General features: G+C 41.0%; 2 protein-coding genes across 3 annotated transcripts in view; both read left to right on the plus strand.

The window, feature by feature from the left end:
* The first annotated feature begins 6,694 nt into the window (after window positions 1-6,694).
* LOC137075889 (uncharacterized) lies at window positions 6,695-7,447 on the plus strand. Its single transcript, XM_067444839.1, has one exon. The coding sequence runs from the start codon at window positions 6,695-6,697 to the stop codon at window positions 7,445-7,447; it is 753 nt and encodes a 250-aa protein (XP_067300940.1).
* Window positions 7,448-11,923: 4,476 nt separating this feature from the next.
* Window positions 11,924-26,070, plus strand: part of zmp:0000000936 (interleukin-1 receptor type 1) — a 31,180-nt gene continuing 17,033 nt past the window's right edge. The window contains exons 1-4 of one of the 2 annotated variants that reach the window (XM_067444728.1): window positions 11,925-12,327; window positions 17,520-17,631; window positions 20,613-20,690; window positions 21,249-21,510. In XM_067444728.1, coding sequence (XP_067300829.1) covers window positions 20,615-20,690; window positions 21,249-21,510 — 338 coding nt within the window. In that variant the 5' untranslated portion in view covers window positions 11,925-12,327; window positions 17,520-17,631; window positions 20,613-20,614. Of the gene's footprint in view, window positions 12,328-17,519; window positions 17,632-20,612; window positions 20,691-21,248; window positions 21,511-26,070 lie in introns of both variants that reach the window. The other variant, XM_067444729.1, reaches the window with a different exon arrangement.

Raw genomic sequence — 26,070 nt, forward strand, 5'->3', positions numbered from 1 at the left:
TCCATAAAGCAGTGTAATATTCCTCCAGTAGATCATCTGTTCTCTATGTGAATATATAGTAAAGTGTGATTTATTCCTGTGATCATCATCATCATCACTCTTCATGATCCTTCACTAATCATTCTCAGATGAGGATCTGATGATCAACACACACTTATGATTATTATCAGCTCATATTCCTGAGGAAACCGATGCACTTTATTTCTCACGATTCTCTGATGAATAGAAAGTTCAAAAGAACAGCATTTATCTGAGATGTTTTGTAACATTATAAATGTATTTTCTGTATCAGTTTAATGCATCTTTGATGAATACAAATATAAATTTCATTAAAAAATGCATGCATGTATATTTATTTACTCCTGAATTTAGTTGGGTTTTTTAGATGTATTTAGACGTATTATTATATATTTTTATGTATGTTTCCTTTTTAAATGTGTAACTTATTTAAAGAAGTATTATGTTCGATATGCAGTGTGTAATGTCCTGTAGAAATCACTACAAAAATTACTTAAAAAGTAATCTACCTGGATGCCTTAAAATGTTGAGTTCATTGAAATTAGGTTAATACAACGAACATTTGTGAGAATTGACAACACCCTTTATTCAAATAGTATTAAAATATTTAGTAAGCATATTGTGTAATTTTGTTTTATTGTAATAATGCAGTAAATCATGATTTATCACAACATTTTTTTATTTATTTATGTGGTTCAGATGCAATAATATTTTGAGTTTCTATTTATTAAACCAATTTCCTTCATTGTATTAACTCAAATGTTTAATTTCAATGAACTCAGCATTTTAAGGCAACCAGGTTACTTACTTTTTTAAGTTAAACCAACAATATTTTTTACAGTGGACAGTGGTTTAGCTCAGCCTTATTTAATGTCGGCCCGGTTCACACCTGGAGCTAAAGAGGACAGTAGATCACATTGAATAACTTACTGTAAGGGCACGGCAAAGCCAGATCTGTTTACTAAGCCATGTTTACACGTCTGCACAAACAGTGCCGTCTGAGAAGACATTCAGTGCCTTTCTCAGAGATCCAGAGCGAGTGTCTCATTTGTTCTCGGCAGAGCGTGACCAAACCATGCCGAGAAACTTGAAATATCCACAACCTTTGCAACTGAAAAGAGATCAGTGATAAAATAACAACAAGTTGGCATGTTAAACAGAACAAACAGTAGTCATGTCACAGACAATACAAGCACAACATTGGGTTTATAACTGAAATGGAGCATGGTTGCTCTTCAAACAGAGCAGACAAAGGCGAGCGGAGCCTGGCATGGGCTCCGGAGAGCAGCTCCAGAACCTGTGTGCTGAGGGAGGGCCCGTTCCCGGGAATAAGAGCAACACATGGGTTAGTGTGTTGGGTTAGTCACGCTCTTACACTGACTGTGACAGAAGGATCGCCTCCGCCCTGCCCTTCTGTTCCTGAGGATAATGATGGACAATGCTGATAAACACACACACCTGTGATGCTCATCTTCGGTCGAGGCGCCTTACACCGAAGCGCCCTCGTCAGGCAGACTCTCGGTTTAATCTGGCTCTGCCCTGCACACAAATGAGTGTTTTTGTTTTGTTTCTAGTGAAAATATAAAAACATTACTTGCATTAATTACTTACAAAAATATCTTACATCAAGAAACATTTAATAGACAAATAAAAATGATTTTTTGGGAAAATAACTCAAAATGAAGAGAGTTTTTGCTTAAAATAAGATAAATAATCTGCCAATGGGGTGAGAGAAATAATCATGTTTTCTGTTTGAATTAAGATTATTTCTCTCACCCCATTGGCAGATTATTGATCTTATTTTAAGCAAAAACTCTCTTCATTTTGAGTTATTTCCCCCAAAACAAGACAATTACTTTTGCTTGTCTAGTAAATACTTCTTGTTTTAAGAATTTTTAGATGTTTGGACTAGAAACAAGACAAAAATACTGAGGAAGAAAAGCATTTTTTGCAGTGTGAGGGATAGAGTAGTTCAGACAGATGAACGTTGAGTCCTTATTTACTCACACTGGTATATTAGGATGATCATGGTGGTAAGAATCGGGAACTGTTGATGGTCACAGGGTAATCCAAAAGAAGAGTCGAGGGGTGATGCTGCGTACGGATCGGCCTACAGTCAGGGCAGCAGGTAGATCCCTGTTGGAGTCCCAGCTCAGTGTGTGTGTGTGTGTGTGTGTGTGTGTGTGTGTGTGTGTGTGTGTGTGTGTGTTTAGTGTATGGGGATATAATGTACATTTTGTACAGTGTAAAATCCATTATGCCTATGGAAAGTCTTTATGAGCGCTGTCTCTGTGCTGTGATGCGGTCGGAAACCAGATTGAAAATTGTCAAAGTATCCGTTTGAGTTTAAGAATTTGTTCAGCTGACTGAAAACAACTTGTCCAATGATTTTGCCGATGAAGGGGAGATTTGAGATTGGTCTGTAGTTGCTCAATATTGAGTTATCCAGATTGCAAAATAAAGCGGATAGCCTTCCTTTTAACTGCATTAATTGTGAAATGAAGAGCATGTAATTGAGGTTGAAGCGCTTGCGTTTGTGTATCAGGTCGAATCCTGCTTTCGGCACAGTTAAAATCCCATAAATATAAGCGTTCCTCATTACAGGCCTCGAGGAGCAGTCAAACAGAAGGTCTACAAACAATCCGCTCTTCTGTTGAAGCGCTCGTGTTTGCATTAAAACTGGGTGAGCTAAAACAAGGCCCTAATGTCATACAGCCCTAATCCCACATAAAGCCACGCCAGCTATTCAACACCCATACATTACATTAGCTGTGTTATTGTGTATTTATTATGAGTCATTAGAAGGGATGGGACGCCAGCCGAAACCCCTGTGTGAGCGAGAGATTACAGAAAGACTTGTGAAAACACAAGAGGGCCACTTGACGATTGATTTCGTGTTTGAGAGCTTAAGTCAATAGTCCCATTGGCACAGATAAATTCCCAGAGCTCTGCTATCATAATCTCAATCAATAGCGGTCGGTGATGAAGGAGTCCCGTGTACATATTGAAACGGGCCGTGTTTGAGCAGATAAGCCCTTACAGTATCTCTCCGGGGTTTGGCGGCACTTGGGTCTGATGTTTGCTGAGCTAAAAGATCATGTCTGCTGACCCAATCCAAACGGCCACAGCATTAACAGGATAATACGATAATCAAAGAGCTCTGATGCTATGTACAATACAAGTCTTACTCCGTTTATCCAGCGCTGAAGAGCAAACTCGTAACCGTAGCCGAGCGCTCTGTCAAACGCCGCTTGTTCATGATTTGCCTCATTGTTAGAGCTCACGGATAACCGATAGCCTGCCTTCTGGAATATGACGGCGTGTCAGTGGGATTTGTCGGGCAAATAACATCTGACTAGTTCCACGTACGGCTCTGTGTACACTGGCTTTTCTCAATAGCACTCTTAAATAAACGCACACAACCTGAGATGATCCCAGCACTGAAATGATCTGAGCGTAATCTCCACAAAACATTGCCCGAGTTACACACAACTGTCAACTTTAATGTGTATTTATTAAAGTATGTTTCTGTTTATTTAGACATACAGTGCATCCGGAAAGTATTCACAGCGCTTCCCTTTCTCCATATTTTATGTTACAGCCTGATTCCAAAATGGAATTCATTATTTTTACAAATTCTACAAACAATACCACATAATGACAACGTGAAAGAAGTTTGTTTGAAATATTTGCAAATGTATATAAAAATAAAAATCAGATGTCCATAAGCATTCACAGCCTGTGCTCGCTGCTCTGTTGAAGCTCCTTCGGCTCTGATCACCGCCTCAGGTCTTTTTGGTGCTCGAGCTCAGCACGCCTATCTTTGGGCCGTTTCCCCCGTTCATCTTCCAGAGATGTCCAATCAGGTTCAGGTCTGGGCTCTAGCTGGGCCACTTAAGGACATTCCCAGAGTCGTCCCATAGCCCCTCCTGTGTTATCTTGGCTGTGTGTTTAGGGTTGCTGACCTGTTGGAAGATGAACCCCAGTCTGAGGTCCAGAGCGCTCTAGAGCTGGTGTTCATCAAGAATCCTCGATCCTGACTCGTCTCCCAGTTCCTGCCACTGAGAAACACCCCCACATCATGATGCTGCCACCACCATGCTTCACTGTAGGGATGGGATTGGCCAGGGGATGAGCGCTGCCTGGTTTCCTCCAGACATGAGGCTGGTCATTCAGGCCAAAGAGTTCAATCTTTGCTTCATCAGAGCAGAGTATTGTGTTCCTCATGGTCTGAGAGTCCTTCAGGAGCCTTTCGGCAAACTCCAGACGGGCTTTCATGTGCCTTTTCCGTTCCGTGGCTATTGCTGTCTACGTTTCCATCGCGGTTTATGATGGGCAGCAACAATCTGCTGAGAATGTGACCGTGTTCAACTCGTTTGCTAGGGAGTTGCTAGGCAGTTGCAAGGGAGTTGCTAGGGTGTTCTTGGTGGTTGCTAAGGTGTAATGGGTGACTACTAGGACATTGCTAGGCTGTTGCTTGGGTGTTATGAGTTGTTATGAGTTGTCACTTGATGGTTGCTATGATAATTGGTGGTTGCTAAGGCATTGTCAGGCAGTTGCTAGGGTGTTATGGGTGGTTGCTATGGTGTTGCTAGGATATCTTTCTAGGGTGTTCTAAGTATGCTAGGTGATTGCTTAAATGGGGTGTAAACATTATATTTCAGTAATTTCTTGTTTTTGCAAAAAGAAAAAAAATGGTGTTCACTGGCAAACTATAAGTTTTACTGGCAAACTCAGAAGCATTGAGATATATTGTTCTTCCCATCTTATGTGTTTTCCGTCAGGATGTGCCTTGCTTGTGCATTTGTGTTATTTCGGTTAAATCTTGTATGGCTGATGTACAGTTTTTTATTTTTTATTTTATTTTTTTTATTTATCTAGAATTTGTACATAATGCCATTCAGCTAGATTTATTGTCCAGGTAGATAGAAGGCCAGTTTTCCCTTGTGGTCAAATAACATCAACATAAACAAGTTATTTTGGTAGTTGGGTTATGTCATGTCAAAAGTCATGCAGGCTACCTCACTAAAGTAGGAACATTACTGCATCCACAATCACATACTGCGGCCAGATAAGGCTTGACATTTATTTCACCACTGCTGAAAAAGTATGTTTAGGTCATCCGAGGACTTTTCAGATATATATATGGCTCACACACTGTTGTGCACACTATATAGTATAAGAGCAGGCATATCGGGACACAATGACTGAATTCAGTTCATACTCTGAGCTCAGACACACTCCATGTCTAAATTAGGAAATAATTAACATTAGGAAACTGCCCCTTTCTATGATATCAGGGGAGTCCAACACACACACACACACACACACACACACACACACACACACACACACACACACACACACACACACACACACACACATGTTGGTCTATGTGGTTTACAGGGACTCTCCATAGGCGTAATGGTTTTTATACTCTACAAACCGTATTTTCTATCCCCTTACACTGCCCCTAAACCTACCCATCACACACACACACACACACACACACACACACACACACACACACACACACACACACACACACTGCCCCTAAACCTACCCATCACAGGAAACATTCTGCATTTTTACTTTCTCAAAAAATCATCATTTAGTATGTTTTTAAGGCCATTTGAATTATGAGGACATTTGATATGTCCTCATAAACCACATTTATAGAGTAATACCAGTGTAATACCCATGTAGTTATACAAATTTGTGTCCTCATAAACCACATAAACAGCCTCACACACACACACACACACACACACACACACACACACACACACACACACACACACACACACACACACACACCTCTGTATATCAGTCAGGTTCTGCCCTCTGCTGGTCATGTGATCACACTGCATCTGAACTCTGCCAGGGCTGCTTTAGTCTCATTGATAGTTTGTTCAATGTTATTCGTATATCTCCTGTTTTACTAATATGATTGGTTGTTTTTTTTCTTCTTCATCATTTTTTTATGATCTATTTTATTTCTAGAAACTAAAATTTTATTTTAAGATTTGAGTTTTAGTTAAGGATGTGTAACAGTATCACACACAGGCCACGGGCGATACATCTACTATATGACTTTTGTAAATGTTTATGTTATACAGTATGTTGCTTACAAAAATCAACTGCAAACAGCAATGCACAAAACATATAATATACTATGTACACTGATCAGGCATAACATTATGACTGCTCATGATCACTAATATTCCTAACATTGTGTTGGTCGCCCTGAGCCGTCTCTGATGGACTCCTCTAGACCCCTGAAGGCGTGCTGTGGTATCTGGCACCAATATGTTAGCAGCATATCCTTGAAGTCCAGTAAGTTGCAAGGTGTGGCCTCCATGGATCGGACTTTATTTGTCCCGCAGTGGGGAAGTTGCATTTGGGACCAGCAGGGGTACAATAATAAAATAGCAGTATTATAATAAAACATACAACTAAAATAGACTATACATAGTTAATGCTAACATTTATCACACGTTAAAAAAATTACACATTTAAATAGTACAAAAATATTGCAGCTGTAAAAAAAGTTTAATGTTAGCAGTGTTCATTGTACAGTCTGACTGCAGCAGGCATGGGCGTCGCTAGGCCCATTTTAGGCCCTAAACTTATGCCTCAGCCCCCCTAAAATATATGTGATTAACCTTTAAAACATATGAAGCTGGCGGGAGGCTTCGGCTTCGGCTTCGGCTTCGGCTTCGGCTTCGGCTTCGGCTTCGGCCTCGGCCTCGGCTTCGGCCTCGGCCTCGGCTTCGGCTTCGGCTTCGGCTTCGGCTTCGGCCTCGGCCTCGGCCTCGGCCTCGGCCTCGGCCTCGGCTTCGGCTTCGGCTTCGGCTTCGGCTTCGGCTTCGGCCTCGGCCTCGGCCTCGGCCTCGGCTTCGGCTTCGGCTTCGGCTTCGGCCTCGGCCTCGGCCTCGGCCTCGGCTTCGGCTTCGGCCTCGGCCTCGGCTTCGGCTTCGGCCTCGGCCTCGGCCTCGGCCTCGGCTTCGGCTTCGGCTTCGGCCTCGGCCTCGGCCTCGGCCTCGGCCTCGGCCTCGGCCTCGGCTTCGGCCTCGGCCTCGGCCTCGGCTTCGGCTTCGGCTTCGGCTTCGGCTTCGGCCTCGGCCTCGGCTTCGGCTTCGGCTTCGGCTTCGGCCTCGGCCTCGGCTTCGGCTTCGGCTTCGGCTTCGGCTTCGGCTTCGGCCTCGGCCTCGGCCTCGGCTTCGGCTTCGGCTTCGGCCTCGGCTTCGGCTTCGGCTTCGGCTTCGGCCTCGGCTTCGGCTTCGGCTTCGGCTTCGGCTTCGGCTTCGGCCTCGGCTTCGGCTTCGGCTTCGGCTTCGGCTTCGGCTTCGGCTTCGGCCTCGGCTTCGGCTTCGGCCTGAGCGCGAACTTCAGCAGCGCAACTCCACGTCAAGTAAGATTAATATAGCCGATGCTGCTAAACTAAACATTCATGATTGACAGCTGCTGCTCAAAGTCAGAAATGTTTAACAAAATAAAAACTATTTCAGGCAAATGAATAAACTTTTGTCTAATTTCGCCATTTTTAACTGAAAATATGCCTATGTGATTCATAATGTAGGCCTTAATGAACAAGAAATATCAACAAAGCCATTTTCATCAGATTAGGCATGAGATTAATAATGAATGCGTATATATTTTAAATTAATATAATTCTATTTGTTACATTCAGTAAATAAATAAAAAGCTATTTCAGCCTGTATTAGTACTAATGAATGTGTTCATATTGTGAATTTAATAAACTTAAAACTTTAATAAACAGTAAATTAACGTGTCTAAGAAAATGATTCATGAAACATATAAATATCAGAATGTTAATATGTAAACCATATGTTTACTTTATTCACTGACAAACGGAACAAAATATCAGTCAAAGCTCAGCGTTATGAAGAGGCAGGGCGAGATAAAAACAGAGAACAGAGAGATGTGGACGTAAGAAAGACAGATAATCTACTGCCCAGTGACGTGGTTTTCAAGATATTTTCAGAACATCTTAAAATGCACAATATGTAGATCATAGAAATCAACATTTTCTGGGGGGAGCGTGACCCCCGAACCCCCCTAACATCTGGGATCTATAAACCTGCCTTACGTTACTGGCTATGATTAATGCATGTACAGTATGGCCATGCATAAGGTGTTAACATTTGCTTAAGTGATGATAAACAGCCAATATCTTCTGGGTATGCATGTTTGAAAGCTATTACTTAATAGCGCAATTTGGACCCTAAACTAAATATGTTACCATTTCCATTTTCATTTCATTTTCAGTTACCATTTTAAATAGTGTTACTATCCTCACTGGGGGCTGAGCCGCCCTAAAATGAGAATCCTAGAGACGCCCCTGGCAGCAGGAAAAGCTCCTGTGTAATCTCTTCTCCTCACAAAAAAACACTAAAAATAAAACATTTGAAAATTGTTTGCTGAAGTTTTCCAAAACGTTATTTTGATCGAGGTGCCAAACCCTCGCTAGTAACTTATCTATAAACAAAAAGAGAAACGTTTCAACAAAGTCAGAGAATGTCCTCCAAAGGACAGTGAGGAGGAAGCTGGACGAGGTCATCAGGAAGTCCAGATCTGTCCTGGGCCGTCCTCTGGCCAAGCTCTCATCAGTGCTGGTCCATGGGTCACACCCCTATGCAGACACACTGTCAGATCCATCCTGTTTGTTCAGCTCATCCCACAGACGCTCGACTGGATTGAGATCTGGGGAATCTGGAGGCCGAGTCGATGCCTCAAACTGGTCGTTGTGCTCCTCAAACCATTCCTGAAGCATTTGTGCTTTGTGTCAGGAGCATTATCCTGCTGGAAGAGCCACAGCCACCAGAATACCGTTTCCATCAAAGGCTGAACATGGTCTCAGCAATACTTAGGTAGGTGGAGCGTGTCAAAGTAACATCCACATGGATGGAGGACCCAAGGTTTCCCAGCAGAACATTGGCCAAAGCATCACACTGCCTCCGCCGGCTCGCCTTCTTCCCATAGTGCATCCTGGGGCCATGTGTTCCTCAGGTAAGCCACACACACACACACACCCGGCCATCCACGTGATGTAGAAGAACACGTGATTCCTCAGACCAGGCCACCTTCTTCCATCGCTCCGTGGTCCAGTTCTGATGCTCACGTGCCACTGTTGGTGCTTTCGGCGGGGTCAGGGGTCAGAGGTCACCCTGACTGGTCCATACGCCTCAAACTGAGCTGCTCTGTGTATTCTGACAGCTTTCTATCAGAACCAGCATTAACTTCTGGAGCAGTTTGAGCTCCAGTAGCTGGTCTGTTTGATCGGACCCCACGGGCCAGCCTTCGCTCCCCACGGTCATCAATGAGCCTTGGCCGCCCATGACCCTGTGGCCGGTTCTCCACTGGTCCTTCCTTGGAGCACTTTTGATAGATACTGACCACTGACCATAAATTATTTTAGATTAGTATCAATGGATGGATATTTACTCTTCTTTTTATGTAAAAGCAACTCTGGATTCTTCGTTCTCAGAGGACTTTCTTCGTGTTTTCTGGTGTTCATAAACTTTCCAGCGTTTAACGTTCTTATACTGTTGTGATAATCTGAACACAATCACAACGATTTTAGTTTTGTTTCCTAGTTTTTTAATCATCAGATTAAATAGATCCATATAATAATGTCAAGTGTTTTTATTGAGCAAGAAGCCAAAGCAAATGAAATGAAAGACTGTGCCCTCTAGTGGCAAAAACCGATCTCTTGGCCTGTCCTTCCCTTTATGAAGCTGAGGCTTGCTTCGGTTCCTTTGCTCCTGGCTTTGGCCTTGGTTTGTTTAGTTTGATTCTGTAATTAATTTAATCTGGGTTCTGTCTGGTGTCATGATTTATCAGGTGTTGGACAGAATTAAAGTTTGATTTCTTTTATATAGTCTTTCTACTTATGTTAAGAAACCCAACCTGCCGGTGTGCTTTAGTTCATGGCTTTGAGCCGCTCTTCAGAACGGGAGCTACGTGAACTGATCCTGACCCAGGGTTAGAGATTATAAAGTCTAGAGAAAAACCATCAACACATGTAAATAAATAAATAAGATTAAAATAATGAAGCTATAAGTCATAGACCAGCTAAAACATTACTGCTGAAAGTCAGAAATACATTTTAAAACGTTTTTATTATTTATTTTTGTGCATGATTTATGATAATTCATGTTATCACTTATTTAAATAAATGTAAACACAACACACACGTTAGGGGTCTTGCTGACAGAGAGAGAGAGAGAGAGAGAGAGAGAGAGAGAGAGAGAGAGAGAGAGAGAGAGAGAGAGAGAGAGAGAGAGAGAGAGAGAGAGAGAGAGAGAGAGAGAGAGAGAGAGAGAGGAGAGAGAGAGAGAGAGGAGAGAGAGAGAGAGAGAGAGAGAGAGAGAGAGAGAGAGAGAGAGAGAGAGAGAGAGAGAGAGACTGAGAGAGAGAAGAGAGAGAGAGAGGAATCGTGGAGCAGAATCTGAATCCGTGGGAAAGGGCTTGATCATGACGAGGCCCTGCAGATGAAGAAAGAAGGATTTATTTCTATCTTATATAACAGCAGGAAGCGGGAGGCTGTTTTCCCAGGCCTGGTGGATCCCCTGCGGATGATCACCAATATAAAAACGAAGACTCTTAAACACAGACGAACCAGAACAGAGTCTCCAGACTCCTGAAGACGGCCGGCTCAAATCCGTCAATCTGAAGACATTGGCATGGGATAATCCCGGATGAACTACAGTGTTGGTTCTGATTTTCTTCTTCTGTTATTCAAATGTTGAAGCCTATAAATGCAGAGAGAGACCAAACCTGGACGTTAGGGCCCAAATAATAATACAATATCAATTTTTGATTTAACCCTAACCCATGTTATCTAAAATCTAAATTTCTTTACCCTTACTGATTCAAATTGCTATTTTTTTATTTAGATTTCTTCAAAGGTTTTGTCTCACATGCCAAACGTATGCTTTAGATTGGTCCTATTGCTTATTCAGTTGGTCAATTCTTACAGGCTACTTTATCAATTGTGCATTGTTTTATTGCATTCAACATTAGACAGCTTTGATTTTACAGTCATTTTATAGTAAAAATTATTTAATAAAATATATGTTTTATATAATAAATATTTATTTAGTAAAGTACATTTCCTTACAGTAAATTTAGACTTCAAAAACTTTGACTTTTAGAAGTGCTGTCTAATCTGGAGTGTCTGTCGCCTTTGGCTTGCTCAGTTGGGGACACTAACATTATGATCAGAGTTATTCAACTAAATATACAAATAACATTAATTAATGAGGTCTTATTTAATTCTCTAAACTATAATACTGATCTGCCAACATTGTCTCTCTCTGATAAATTAAAATAAGCTGATAACATCACTGTTTACTCCAGAACGACTGTACAGCCAAATCTAATTCTGCTGCAGTATTGTCCTGTTTAACACTGAAGCTGCTCTGACACAATCGGCGCTGGAGAAGAGCGATAGAAATAAAGATGACTTGACTTGTCTATATTCCAAAGCATCCAAACATTTTTTATTTATCCATAAAAACATTTAAGTTCGGATAGTGCATTAAACAAGTGAAGAAGTGCTCGCTTTACGTGCACATCCAAGCATTTAGCAGATGCAAGGCAAGTTTATATAGCACATCATACACAATGGCAATTCAAAGTGCTGTACATAAATGAATTAAAATAGGGATAACATATGCATTAGAAAAAGAATACCATGTGTAAAACTAAAAATAGAAACAGTTGTAAAAGGGTTTATTAAAAAAAATATATATATATATAAAAAATAATACAATAATAAAATAAAGCTATAATGGTGATAAATAGATCCCCATCTGCCTGATTCGAGACATCACAGGTCCGCTGTATTTTCCTCTGTAGGGTCTCGTTGCTCACCGAGAGCGCTTCTTCTGCCCCCTGCAGGACTGAGGCTGTAACTGCACGGGGACGTTAACTCCAGCACCTTCTTCACCTTTTAAAACATTATTAGGTTTTTAAAAAGAAGCAGTTTAGTGAAAGTGAACATGATTCTGTGTCAGTGAAAGCAGCTTCAGCTCGACCCAAACCCTCGCGTGCGCGCGCTCGGTCATTGCGCAACTCTTGGAGAGGAAGCTTCCCAAACGCGAAGGATATTGCCAAACCTGCTTTCCTGTGACTATGGAGAAGTGGCAGATCTGGCACTCTAGGCTTCTCCAGGCTCAGATAAAGACATGCTGCCTCTCTCAGAACATCTAATCTACATGACTGCAGGAGCACAGAGCGGGATTTACTGACGGGAACATGGTTTGGGAAGAAGGATTGTAGGTAAGAGTTAAACTTTCTCCCTGTACTCTGATTCTCATTTATAGCAGAGCCTGAGCTTCTGTGCGTGGGTTTGGTGCTTTCCCGCAATCCCCATTAAACATGCGCTGAGGAGGAAAACCATTACATTGACGTGTGTTCGCCCAACGCGTTCCCGTCAGAGCTGCGGTTTAATCTGGCAGGCGAACGCTTGGACACTCTTTATAGAAAACAATACAAACACACTAAAAACATGCTGGGTTAAAAACAACTCAAGTTGGGTTGAAAATGGACAAGCACAGAAAGTGGGTAGTTTAAACCCAGCGAATGGACCCATTCAAACAACCCAATTTCTGGGTTTGTCCATTTTCAACCCAACTTGAGTTGTTTTTAACCCAGCATTCTGTAGAGTGAATACACCACATATGCAGTTATAGGAATTATGACTCCAAAAAAATGTGTCTAACTTAAACGACTCTTATATGTGCTCTCTGTTCATGAGGTGCATCATGGCTTGCGTTAACCCGCTTGTGATCTTAGTTGCGTGGAAAAATCCAACACAGCCAAATGTATATTATTGCATTATATTAAGCTCTAGTTCTAATAATTGAAGTATTATTGCATTATATTAAGCTCTAGTTCTAATAATTGAAGTATTAGCTCAGATGAGAAGGTCATCTCGTGACACACGAGGCCAGCAGCTGATGAGTCAGTGTTTATTAGTTGGTCCAGTATAAACACGGAGACCTGAACTCAAGCTGAACTCACGGTCCTTTACACCTTGGGTTTAATTAGCATATCATTTCATCATTTAAACTCATTTTACTTTAAGTTTATAACCAGACCAAATGAAAACTAACAGGTGTAAATAACCCTATACACTCACTGAAGCGTTCCGTCATTCACCCGATCAGCTAATCATTTCACACATATTTTATATTCTATATTATATGTGTATTTCTGTAAATGGTTTCTAAAGGTGTGTGTTATAGAAAGGCCTGTGTTATAGGAAGGTCTTGTGTAATGAAGATGGTGCAATGTGAGCATTCAGTGCGTGTTCGGACTGAACCAGCATTGCTATGGCAAGCCCTTTACACATTTATTCATTCACAGGATAAATGCATTAGTGATAGCGACCATTACATTTACACTAGTTAAAACTCTCGATAGCTGTAATTGTATTTCCACTAGTAAATTTCTCCATAGGCTGCCATTCAAATTCAAAAGTTGATATTAAGAGTCGATTTCTTACTAGTTACAATTAAATTACAATCAATTTCACAAATCAGAAATCAATAATTACACATTAACATGTTGAAATATATTTAAAGATATCAAGAAATAACATTTCAACTAGTGACAATTGAGTTCTTGATATCAGGAATTCAGATTTTTACACAGTAAAATCTCATCAGTTAGACACTCAAAGCATGCGGACCGTTTGCCTTAAACACGAGTAACGTGAAACAGGAACAGAAATGCTGAGTTAGTAAAGTTCAGCCACACAAGAGCTCGAGCTAAAGATGATGATAATGATCATTTACTGCAGATTTACTCTATACAGCTGCCATTGTTGTGTTTAAATGCTGAAGTGTGTGTGACTCAAGATAATCAAACACAGAGGGATTATATCAACCCAAATAAACATTGCACAAGGTGTTTATGACATAAGCATTGATTTCTCTAAGCATCTGAAAACACATTTCTGGGTTATTTGGCAACCCAGCGCTGGGTAAATATTGGACAGAACAGGGTTATCTTTACCCAGCGTGTTGGGTTTTATACATTAACCCATTTGCTGGGTTGTTTTTGTTTAAATTGTGGATCAGTCTATTTGATATTGGACATTTTACTAAAGAATAAAAATACACTCTAAAATCTTATATTTATATAGGACATAAACAGTTCATATAGAATATTTTTTATTCAATGGCAAGTTAGTCTTTTACACTCAGAAACACTGAGTAAATGATTACTGAGTATATATCTCTTCATACAATGCCGATTGTTTTAAAGCAGCTTCACAGCGTTAACAGGAAGATAATGCAACAGAATAAGATTCGGCTGTACAGCCGCTCTGGTGAATACGCTGATGTTATCAGCTCATTTTAGTTTATCATAGAGTGTCAATGTGGGCAGATCATTAATATAGTTCAATATTTAGTGTCCTTAACTGAGCCAGCCAAAAGCCAAAGGCAACAGTGGCGAGGACAGTAATGTAATAGTAGAGTACAGTGATAGTTTGATTGGAATGAAGTGTACACTCTAAAAAATGCTGGACTAAAAACAACCCAAGTTGGGTTGAAAATGGACTAAACCAGCAATTGGGTTGTCTTAAGCAACATTTAAACCATCTGCTGGGTTAAAACAACACATTTGCATGGTTAAAACAACTCAACCGTTGGGTTAGAACAACTCAATTGCTTGGTTAGTCCATTTTCAACCCAACTTGTTTTTAACCCAGCATTTTTTAGAGTGTAAATACAAACCTAATTTCATTCAGGACGTTTCCCCTCAGGACATTTTCTATCAGAATAAAACCGAAAATGACCATTAACAAATGTATCCAGCTTAAACCGGTTTGGCACAGACTAACCCAACATTGGGTTACATTGACCCAGCAGCTGAGTTACAGAAAAAATACCCAGCACTGGGTAAAAGTAAAATTAAAAATAACCCAATAAAAGGACCCAGCATTTGGGTAAAAAAAATAACCCAGCATTTTTTTTCTTTTCTTTTTTCATTAGAGTGCATGGTGAGATTTCACTAGTGAAAATACAATTACAGATATAAAGCGAGAGTTTTTACACGTGGGAATGATTAGAAGTTAAAGGGCTTGCCATAGTCGCGCAGCTCTGGCGTTTGTGGGAACGTCAGCCGTTTCTCTGATGGGAATAATGCCATTTGCTTGATGAGTTGTGCTTCAGCCTGTCAGGAAGATGAGTGGTCATAATGATGTGGCATGTTGGAATGAGTTTCCCCGGCTCAGTAACGCTCACTAACAACAGGTTTATTCTCACCTCCTAAAGCCGGTGCCACCCACACTTCACTGTGCTGGAAGATCAGGTTCCTCTAGATCATCATCAGCCCTCATTAGCTCGGTTATTCTTTATTTTTCCACTTCTGCGCAGAAATTGTCAAACCGGATTGTAAATATTTGTGTAAATCGACCCGAAATTATGCAACACGCCTTTAAGAGTCACAGGGTGTCTGTAGAGCAGGCCGGCCCTCAGAAAGACATTGAAATGTGTGTCAGCACACAGGAGGATTTATACACTCTTATTTCTGTTATACACACTCTTTTATAACAGAGTGTAACTCTGTTACTGGATTTAAATATACACATTTAGACTAAAAAACTAAAGTTTAGATAAATATTTGTAGTGGATGTGCTGCTTTCACTGCGGGAAAAAAATGCTCTTCTTCCTCAGTATTTTATTCGTGTTTCGAGTCCAAACATCTAAAAATTCTTAAAACAAGAAGTATTTACTAGACAAGCAAAAGTAATTGTCTTGTTTTGGGGAAAATAACTCAAAATGAAGAGAGTTTTTGCTTAAAATAAGATAAATAATCTGCCAATGGGGTGAGAAAAATAATCTTGTTTTCTGTTTGAATTAAGATTATTTTTCTCACCCCATTGGCAGATTATTTATCTTATTTTAAGCAAAAACTCTCTTCATTTTGAGTTATTTTCCCCAAAACAAGACAATTACTTTTGCTTGTCTAGTAAATACTTCTTGTTTTAAGAATTTTTAGATGTTTGGACTAGAAACGAGCAAAAGTAAGAAAAGCATTTTTTTTGCAGTGTGAAATGTCTCCTAATCCAGTCATAGATAAAATGTCTTTGTATTTTTGTTTGATTGTTTATTATGAAATAAAACCAATACCTTCACTGTTATACGGCGTCATGCCTTAGGAGTCAGTGAGTAGCTGGGCACTGACACCATTAGTGGAAAGAATAGGGTTACTTATGTGCTATTACTTTGATTTATTTTTATACTTTAATTATTTTTATGTGCTATTACTATTATTTATTTTTATACTTTAATTATTTTTATGTGCTATTACTTGCCAAAAATAAGTGTTGTAGTAAAAGCAGCAGGAGAGCAGTGGTGTGGGAACTGAATTGACATCACATTGAAGTGAAGCTAGTATGACCAGTAAGACTGAGGTGTAGTCAGGATTAGGAGACATGGCAGTGTGTGATATTTAAGTTAATGGCTTTTAAAAACGCCTTGCCCTTTGCAGATCGTCCCTTAAGACTTCTCTCATATTATAATGTTAGTTTGGAGGAAAATTAGGCTGTACTTGCTTACATTAAATATGTTTAACTCACACGAGTTATTGATCCGGGAAGTTTTAATCTGTGAATATATTGCCAACTTTACTGAACTCCTTGAACTAAGCACTGTCTGGATTTCTTTATCCTTAAGCCCAAATGCAGATTAAACCCCTGTGGACCATCCTGGGCTGGATTTCCTGAAGCCTTCTTAACACTCCGTCATTCTTAAGTTACACCTTAAGCTATCCCTTAACATTATATGTGTTTCCCGAAACGATCTCAGTTTCGTACGGTTGGTCTGGACCACTCTTAGCTATACCTTATCACCATTACCAGTTCACTCCACTAGTGGCCACCACTGTGCAAAAAGCTTCTCTATATTTCAGTCTATATGAATATAATTACAAAGTTGTAATATACACCCAATGTTCATTTGGGCTAGTTGAATTATTATTATGATAAATGAAAGTTCAACTATTTCTGAGGTCCTTTTTATAAAGAATGTAATTTTTTTTCACATAATGCAGAGAAAAAGCCGTAGTGTAGAGTAAATAATCGATTCTTGAGCCATCGATATAAGCCGATTCAGCACTGCCGCCTCGAACCGCACCCGCTAACGTCGCACTGAAGAAGGGTTACCCTAAGCGCCCTCCTAAGGTATAGTTCGGGGAACGCGCCTAGAAATGGGAAACCTTAAGCTAAGTTATGCCTTTAGAGTCTTCGTAAAGCGCTAAGAGACACCGTTATCGGGAAATGCAGCCCTGATCTGGTAAAGTTTCTTGGGGACCCCCCCCCCCCCCCACACACACACACACACACACACACACCTTGTCCCTTTAAGGGCTCTGTAGTTGTGAATATGAAGGGTTATTTTAATGCTGTGATGACAGCGAGGAGTGCTTTAGGCCTTATGATATTTCCTGTTTAATTGCAGAGCTCAGTGATTGGTGGTTCGACAGGTGCGAGGACACGCCCTCCTGGTGATGTCAGACAGTGTTGTCATGACAACTCCTGCTGTTTCTGAAGCATAGAGTTCAAAGAGAACGGTAAGATTTGCACGTTTGATTTAGAGTCAGACGATTGTGTTTACACTAAAACATGAGGCCATGAAAAGCATAGAAACATCCTAAAACATACTGCGTGCATATACAGTCTATTTGGATATTTAGTTGAAACATTAGATTGAAATGTTAGTGTCCCCAATAAAGGAATAAGAATAACTTGTCTCTTAAAAGTAGGCCTGTTTTATAAAGTTTAGCTTTTATGGATATTTTGATATATTTATTCTACAAATACCACAGGAAAGGGTTGTATCAGTGTAATGTGTCATTTATAGTCTGCATCTCAGATTTTCCAAATGTCTTCAACCTTTAAACCTGGAGTCACGTGGATGGGAATATGCGTATGGAAACTATACGCAGATGAGGAAATGCATGGCGGTGAGCAAGAGAAAGTTCACCACAAAAATCTTGGTAAAAATGAAACGACAAAAAAACCCAGAATAAAAACCAATGAGAATAAATGTTTTCAAAATCCTCTTAAAATGAAAAGATCCCTTTAAAATGATTTGCATGTCAGGCTGGTTTGATTAGGATGAGGGTTTATTCGATGAGGAAAATCACGGATAATGAAGCATGGAGCTGTGGGAACCCTCGCTCATTAATCGTGAAGTAAATATTTTATCTCGTCTTTGCGACCGGGGTTCATGGAGGCCGTTTTGGATCCGGTTTAACTGCATGTTCCCTTTTTCTCTTACTCTCATTCCTCTAATTTGCAGCTTTTCGCTGAGCCAGCACATGCAGTTCCTTCGAAACGGCTCCTCTTTTAAAGAACGAGGACTCTTGTGTAAGATTGAGCGCTAAGTAAAATGCGGCCGGCTTCAACGCTTCCCTTCGAGAAGAGGGAAGCGAGTGGAAATTATAGCCAGTATCGGCAGATTTTGCAATCGTGTTTTCAAAAATGTCTATCTTGTAGTTTTATTTGTTCTTTTGGGTCTTTATTTGCTGTTTGTCTGATCTGACAGTGGAAGATACAATAAAGTTGAGTAAATATTGTGTGCATTTAATTCCCACATGTGTTTTAATTTCCCACACTCCTTTTGACATTTCTTTGTATAGAGATTAAACTGGAGATCTTATGAATGTAATGAGCAAATGTCATGTTTTTCCGGCTGGATCAGGGACCTTTGGAGTTTGTGTCTCAAACACTGTTGACTTCCAATAAAACTGAGGTTCAAAGGTCATCAGACATGACTAACAACGCCATAAAAGCCTGAATATTATTATTCATATGGTTCTGCAAGATTATATACAGGAAACCTGGAAATCCTGGGACATTTAAAATGTATAGGCACACTTTTTGTGTGATCAGTTAGATGTTGATATTGATTATTAATATCTGCTGCAATGTTCTAAATCTGAATACCACATACATTGTGTTTATGCACTGCAAAAAATGCTTTTCTTACTTAGAATTTTTGTCTATTTTCTAGTCCAAACCTAGCCTGACAAGCCAGACCCACATCAAGATGTTTGCTCTGGGAACTCCCCATTGACGGCTCAATCTGAGGGGCGGGACAAACGGCTGTCTGTCAAACTCCCTCTGCACGCGATAGGATAGCGCTACACCAACCAGAGCAACGTGAAGCGGAGCTAGCTGATAGATTAAACATTCACCGTATCCGGTCGGCTAAACTCGAACACATCTTCCCTTCCCTTCTTCAGATTGACTTCAGTGCCGTTCTTTGTTCTTTTCTCAGAGAAAAGCTGAACTCAAGTCTTCCAGAGTCGCGGTCAAAGCTGATTCGAAAGACCGGCGTTTGCCAGTTTCTGTGTTTACTAGAAGCACGCAAGCGCAACTCGGCCGTCGTTATGTTAAGCCCCGCCCACCGACTCTATACACAATGTGATTGGCCTGACCAGAGTTTGGTTTTCCAGCTCAGAAGTGAATTGAGAGTTGCTAGACGACACTCACGGCAGATTAGATTTGCTGCCGCTAGGGGCGTCTAGATTTCTAGGTTAGTCCAAACCTCTAAAAATTCTTAAAACAATAAGTATTTACTAGACCATCAAAAGTAATTGTCTTGTTTTGGGGAAAATAACTCAAAATGAAGAGAGTTTTTGCTTAAAATAAGATAAATAATCTGCCAATGGGGTGAGGAAAATAATCTTAATTCAAACAGAAAACAAGATTATTTTTCTCACCCCTTTGGCAGATTATTTATCTTATTTTAAGCAAAAACTCTCTTCATTTAGAGTTATTTTTCCCCAGAACAAGACAATTACTTTTGCTTGTCTAGTAAATGCTTCTTAATGTAAGAATTTGTAAATATTTTAATTAGAAACAAGACCAAAATACTAATTAAGAAAAGCATTTTTTGCAGTGTGATAACAGGTTATGAGTTTCTAATTTCTCAAATTAAACTTTCTGAATTCTGCTTGCGATCTAGTAGTTAATCACACACACACACACACACACACACACACACACACACACACACACACACACACACACACACACACACACACACACACACACACACACACACACACACACACACACACACACACACACACACACACACGTTGGTCTATGTGGTTTACAGGGACTCTCCATAGGCGTAATGGTTTTTATACTGTACAAACCGTATTTTCTATCCCCTTACACTGCCCCTAAACCTACCCATCACACACACACACACACACACACACACACACACACACACACACACACACACACACACACACACACACACACACACACACACACACACACACACTGCCCCTAAACCTACCCATCACAGGAAACATTCTGCATTTTTACTTTCTCAAAAAATCATCATTTAGTATGTTTTTAAGGCCATTTGAATTATGAGGACATTTGATATGTCCTCATAAACCACATAAACAGGCTCACACACACACACACACACACACACACACACACACACACACACACACACACACACACACACACACACACTTTTTCTTGTAGTATTTAATTCTTCGCTCTCTCTGTCTTTCTCCAGATATGGGTTGCTTTTTCCTGGTTTTCCTGTTGACTTTCCTTCAGGAAACCGAATGTGCCGTAATATCAAATAAGGAAGGTAAGAAGTTTCCCTTGTTAACTTTATTCTGTCTGAATGATTTCGCTGAAGATTTACTGTAGCTCATAAACTCAGAGTGGTGTGTGCTTTAATAAATGATGTTTCTGGGTTCGGGCCGAGTCCAAAATACACATTTAAATTTACTCTCTATATAATTATATGTAAGATGAACTGTGTGTTCGTCGGCCAGAGGAGAACTGAGCGACTGAGCCTGGTCTCTCACAAGGGTTATTTTTCTCCGTTCTGGCCCTGAAGTAGTTCCTTTGGTCAATTTTGGCTTTTGGCTTGCTCAGTTGATGTCACTAAATATCAACTATATTAACGATCTGCCAACATTGTCTCTCTATGATAAATTAAAATAAGCTGATAACATCACTGTTTTCTCCAGTACGACTGTACAGCCAAATCTAATTCTGCTGCAGTATTGTCCTGTTTAACACTGAAGCTGCTCTGACACAATCGGCGCTGGAGAAGAGCGATAGAAATAAAGATGACTGATTGATTGATTGATTGATTGATTGATTGATTGATTGATTGATTGATTGATTATGGCTTTAGATCCTGGAGAATCCTGCAAGGACTTCGGACTGGCGTATGAGCGGATGTTTGCTATCCCCGGGGAGTCGCCGCTGCTGGAGTGTCCATTGCAGATCCAGTATCTCTTCAATCCCGCAGAAACGCCGTATAACGTGACGTGGTACGATGCGAGAAACGGCTTGGAGATCCCAAACCGGCAGCCGAGAGGATCAGGATCAGGATCGTTGCTGTGGTTCCCCAACATAGGCCTGCAGGATCAGGGGACCTACACATGTGTGGTCAGGTACGGATCTGCTGTGTTTTTCGATAATACACACTGGAAGGCACCAAGCCAGTTCGCATTAAGGGTTTTCTTCATAGTAGTCGTGAGCTGGAACTACCTGTATAGTATATACACATCAGGCTTAACAATATGACCTAATATTGTGTTGGTCCCCCTTTTGCTAACCCATTGAGGGATGGACTACACTAGACCCCTGAAGGTGTGCTGTGGTATCTGGTTAAAAGATGTTAGGAGCAGATTATTTAAGTCCTGTAACTTTCGAGGTGGGATGGATTGGACTTGTTTGTTCAGCTCATCCCACATATGCTCGATTGGATTGAGATCTGGGGAATCTGGAGGATGGGTTAATGGCAAAAACTCGTTTGGTTTTTCAAACCATTCCTGAAGCATTTCGGCCATCCATGTGATGTAAAAAACCTCACGGGCCAGCCTTCGCTCCCCACGGTCATCAATGAGCCTTGGCCGCCCATGACCCTGTGGCCGGTTCTCCACTGGTCCTTCCTTGGAGCACTTTTGATAGATACTGACCACTGCAGACCGGGAACAGCCCACAAGAGCTGCAGTTCTGGAGATGCTCTGACCCAGTCGTCTAGCCGTCACAATCTGGCCAAACTCGCTCAAATCCTCACGCTTGCCCATTTCTCCTGCTTCACACACATCAACTCTGAGGACAACATGTTCACTTGCTGCCTAATATATCCCACCCACTAACAGGAGCCGTGATGAAGAGATCATCAGTGTTAGTCACTTCACCTGTCAGTGGTCATAATGTTTTGCCTTATTGGTATAAAGTGCTGTATAAGTAAAGCTGGCAAGAATTCTTCTGTGGCTTTGTTTGGAACAAAAAACAAAACAAATAGACAATATTGTGTTTAAATATAACCCGGAAACAAATCTTCTTTGTTGAACTGCAGTGGTGCGGAGTTATTCAGCGGATCATGTGGTTTTGCTGAACTACAGCATTAGGAATAATAAGAGCAACTCTTTCAGGGGTGCTTTGGTCACCATATGTCGAATTTTGGGGTCACTCTAACTGCATTCACTTTGGCTCCAGGATGACGTTTATTGTCAGTGAAACTTGTTTGGAAGTTAAGTGTTTTTAGAAAAGAGGATGTGGTGAATGTGTCAAACCTCCCACGCAATAGAGAAATGAGAGAACTCCGTTTGCTTGAAGAGCTAGAAGGCGTTAAGAGTTTTTCCACTCCAGCTCGATGCGTCACTGAGGCGTCTGTGGATCCGAGACATTAATGGATGGAAAGAGGAGGACCTCCAGGATGGAGAGAACCGATGAACAGATGCTGACCTTTACACAAGCTGCTGCACAATAGCACACACACACACACGCACGCACGCACGCACGCACGCACGCACGCACGCACGCACGCACACACACACACACACACACACACACACACACACACACACACACACACACACACACACACACACACACACACTGTATCAATCAATCAATCAATCAATCAACTTTATTTATATAGCGCTTTTACAATCACGATTGTGTCAGAGCAGCTTCACAGTGTCAAACAGGATAATATTGCGACAAAATTAGATTTGGCTGTACAGTCGTACTGGAGAAAACAGTGATGTTATCAGCTTATTTTAATTTATCATATAGCAACAATGTTGGCAGATCAGTATTATAGTTTATAGAATTAAATAAGACCTAATTCATACATTTTATTTGTATAATAAGTTGAATAACTTTAATCATATTTTTAGTGTGCCCCCCTGTACACAGCCCAAAGGCTCAGAAAACATGCTAAGCTCTATTTAGACAATTATAAGGTACACATGCTTCGCTGTTCTTCTGTGTAGAGATCAAATATGCTGGAAGCTTCTTCTTTATATGAACAGGCGTGACGTCAGAACCGTTTAGAATAAAAGGAGGATTCATAGATAAAATGCTGAATTACGGATGATGATTTAAAATGTGAAAAAAAGAAAGAAATCTGGCAAATTCAAATTGTAGGTCTTTCTAGTGGTGTGTGTGTGTGTGTGTGTGTGTGTGTGTGTGTGTGTGTGTGTGTGTGTGTGTGTGTGTGTGTGTGTGTGTGTGTGTGTGTGTGTGTACTCATTTTAAGGATGTAATTAACCATTTTCATGTCATTCCTGGGTAACGGTAATGGCTTTTGAAATGAATTGCATGCCTATCATTGTTGGCAAATGCAAATGTACTGATGTCCTTAACTGGAGCTCAACAAACTTATCTCAGCTTTAGTCTTCAGCTTTAGGCCTCAGCTTTAGTCTTCAGCTTTAGGCTTCAGCTTTAGTCTTCAGCTTTAGGCTTCAGCTTTAGTCTTCAGCTTTAGGCCTCAGCTTTAGGCCTCAGCTTTAGGCCTCAGCTTTAGTCTTCAGCTTTAGGCCTCAGCTTTAGTCTTCAGCTTTAGTCTTCAGCTTTAGTCTTCAGCTTTAGTCTTCAGCTTTAGTCTTCAGCTTTAGGCTTCAGCTTTAGTCTTCAGCTTTAGGCTTCAGCTTTAGGCCTCAGCTTTAGTCTTCAGCTTTAGTCTTCAGCTTTAGTCTTCAGCTTTAGGCCTCAGCTTTAGGCCTCAGCTTTAGGCCTCAGCTTTAGTCTTCAGCTTTAGTCTTCAGCTTTAGTCTTCAGCTTTAGTCTTCAGCTTTAGTCTTCAGCTTTAGGCTTCAGCTTTAGGCCTCAGCTTTAGTCTTCAGCTTTAGTCTTCAGCTTTAGTCTTCAGCTTTAGGCCTCAGCTTTAGTCTTCAGCGTTAGGCCTCAGCTTTAGTCTTCAGCTTTAGTCTTCAGCCTTAGGCCTCAGCTTTAGGCTTCAGCTTTAGGCCTCAGCTTTAGTCTTCAGCTTTAGTCTTCAGCTTTAGTCTTCAGCTTTAGGCCTCAGCTTTAGTCTTCAGCGTTAGGCCTCAGCTTTAGTCTTCAGCTTTAGTCTTCAGCTTTAGGCCTCAGCTTTAGTCTTCAGCTTTAGTCTTCAGCTTTAGGCCTCAGCTTTAGTCTTCAGCTTTAGTCTTCAGCCTTAGGCCTCAGCTTTAGGCTTCAGCTTTAGGCCTCAGCTTTAGTCTTCAGCTTTAGTCTTCAGCTTTAGTCTTCAGCTTTAGTCTTCAGCTTTAGTCTTCAGCCTTAGGCCTCAGCTTTAGGCTTCAGCTTTAGGCCTCAGCTTTAGTCTTCAGCTTTAGTCTTCAGCTTTAGTCTTCAGCTTTAGGCCTCAGCTTTAGGCTTCAGCTTTAGTCTTCAGCTTTAGTCTTCAGCTTTAGTCTTCAGCTTTAGTCTTCAGCTTTAGTCTTCAGCTTTAGTCTTCAGCTTTAGTCTTCAGCTTTAGTCTTCAGCCTTAGGCCTCAGCTTTAGGCTTCAGCTTTAGGCCTCAGCTTTAGTCTTCAGCTTTAGTCTTCAGCTTTAGTCTTCAGCTTTAGTCTTCAGCTTTAGTCTTCAGCTTTAGGCTTCAGCTTTAGTCTTCAGCTTTAGTCTTCAGCTTTAGTCTTCAGCTTTAGTCTTCAGCTTTAGTCTTCAGCTTTAGTCTTCAGCCTTAGGCCTCAGCTTTAGGCTTCAGCTTTAGGCCTCAGCTTTAGTCTTCAGCTTTAGTCTTCAGCTTTAGTCTTCAGCTTTAGTCTTCAGCTTTAGTCTTCAGCCTTAGGCCTCAGCTTTAGGCTTCAGCTTTAGGCCTCAGCTTTAGTCTTCAGCTTTAGTCTTCAGCTTTAGTCTTCAGCTTTAGGCCTCAGCTTTAGTCTTCAGCGTTAGGCCTCAGCTTTAGTCTTCAGCTTTAGTCTTCAGCTTTAGGCCTCAGCTTTAGTCTTCAGCTTTAGTCTTCAGCTTTAGGCCTCAGCTTTAGTCTTCAGCTTTAGGCCTCAGCTTTAGTCTTCAGCTTTAGTCTTCAGCTTTAGGCCTCAGCTTTAGTCTTCAGCTTTAGGCCTCAGCTTTAGTCTTCAGCTTTAGGCCTCAGGTTTAGTCTTCAGCTTTAGTCTTCAGCTTTAGGCCTCAGCTTTAGTCTTCAGCTTTAGTCTTCAGCTTTAGGCCTCAGCTTTAGTCTTCAGCTTTAGGCCTCAGCTTTAGGCCTCAGCTTTAGGCCTCAGCTTTAGTCTTCAGCTTTAGTCTTCAGCTTTAGTCTTCAGCTTTAGGCCTCAGCTTTAGTCTTCAGCTTTAGGCGTCAGCTTTAGGCTTCAGCTTTAGTCTTCAGCTTTAGTCTTCAGCTTTAGTCTTCAGCTTTAGGCCTCAGCTTTAGTCTTCAGCTTTAGTCTTCAGCTTTAGTCTTCAGCTTTAGTCTTCAGCTTTAGTCTTCAGCTTTAGGCCTCAGCTTTAGGCTTCAGCTTTAGGCCTCAGCTTTAGTCTTCAGCTTTAGTCTTCAGCTTTAGTCTTCAGCTTTAGGCCTCAGCTTTAGTCTTCAGCTTTAGGCCTCAGCTTTAGTCTTCAGCTTTAGGCCTCAGCTTTAGTCTTCAGCTTTAGGCCTCAGCTTTAGTCTTCAGCTTTAGGCCTCAGCTTTAGTCTTCAGCTTTAGGCCTCAGCTTTAGGCTTCAGCTTTAGGCCTCAGCTTTAGTCTTCAGCTTTAGTCTTCAGCTTTAGGCCTCAGCTTTAGTCTTCAG

This window comes from Pseudorasbora parva, chromosome 5 (assembly GCF_024679245.1).
Source record: "Pseudorasbora parva isolate DD20220531a chromosome 5, ASM2467924v1, whole genome shotgun sequence".
In the NCBI taxonomy this organism is placed as follows: domain Eukaryota; kingdom Metazoa; phylum Chordata; class Actinopteri; order Cypriniformes; family Gobionidae; genus Pseudorasbora; species Pseudorasbora parva.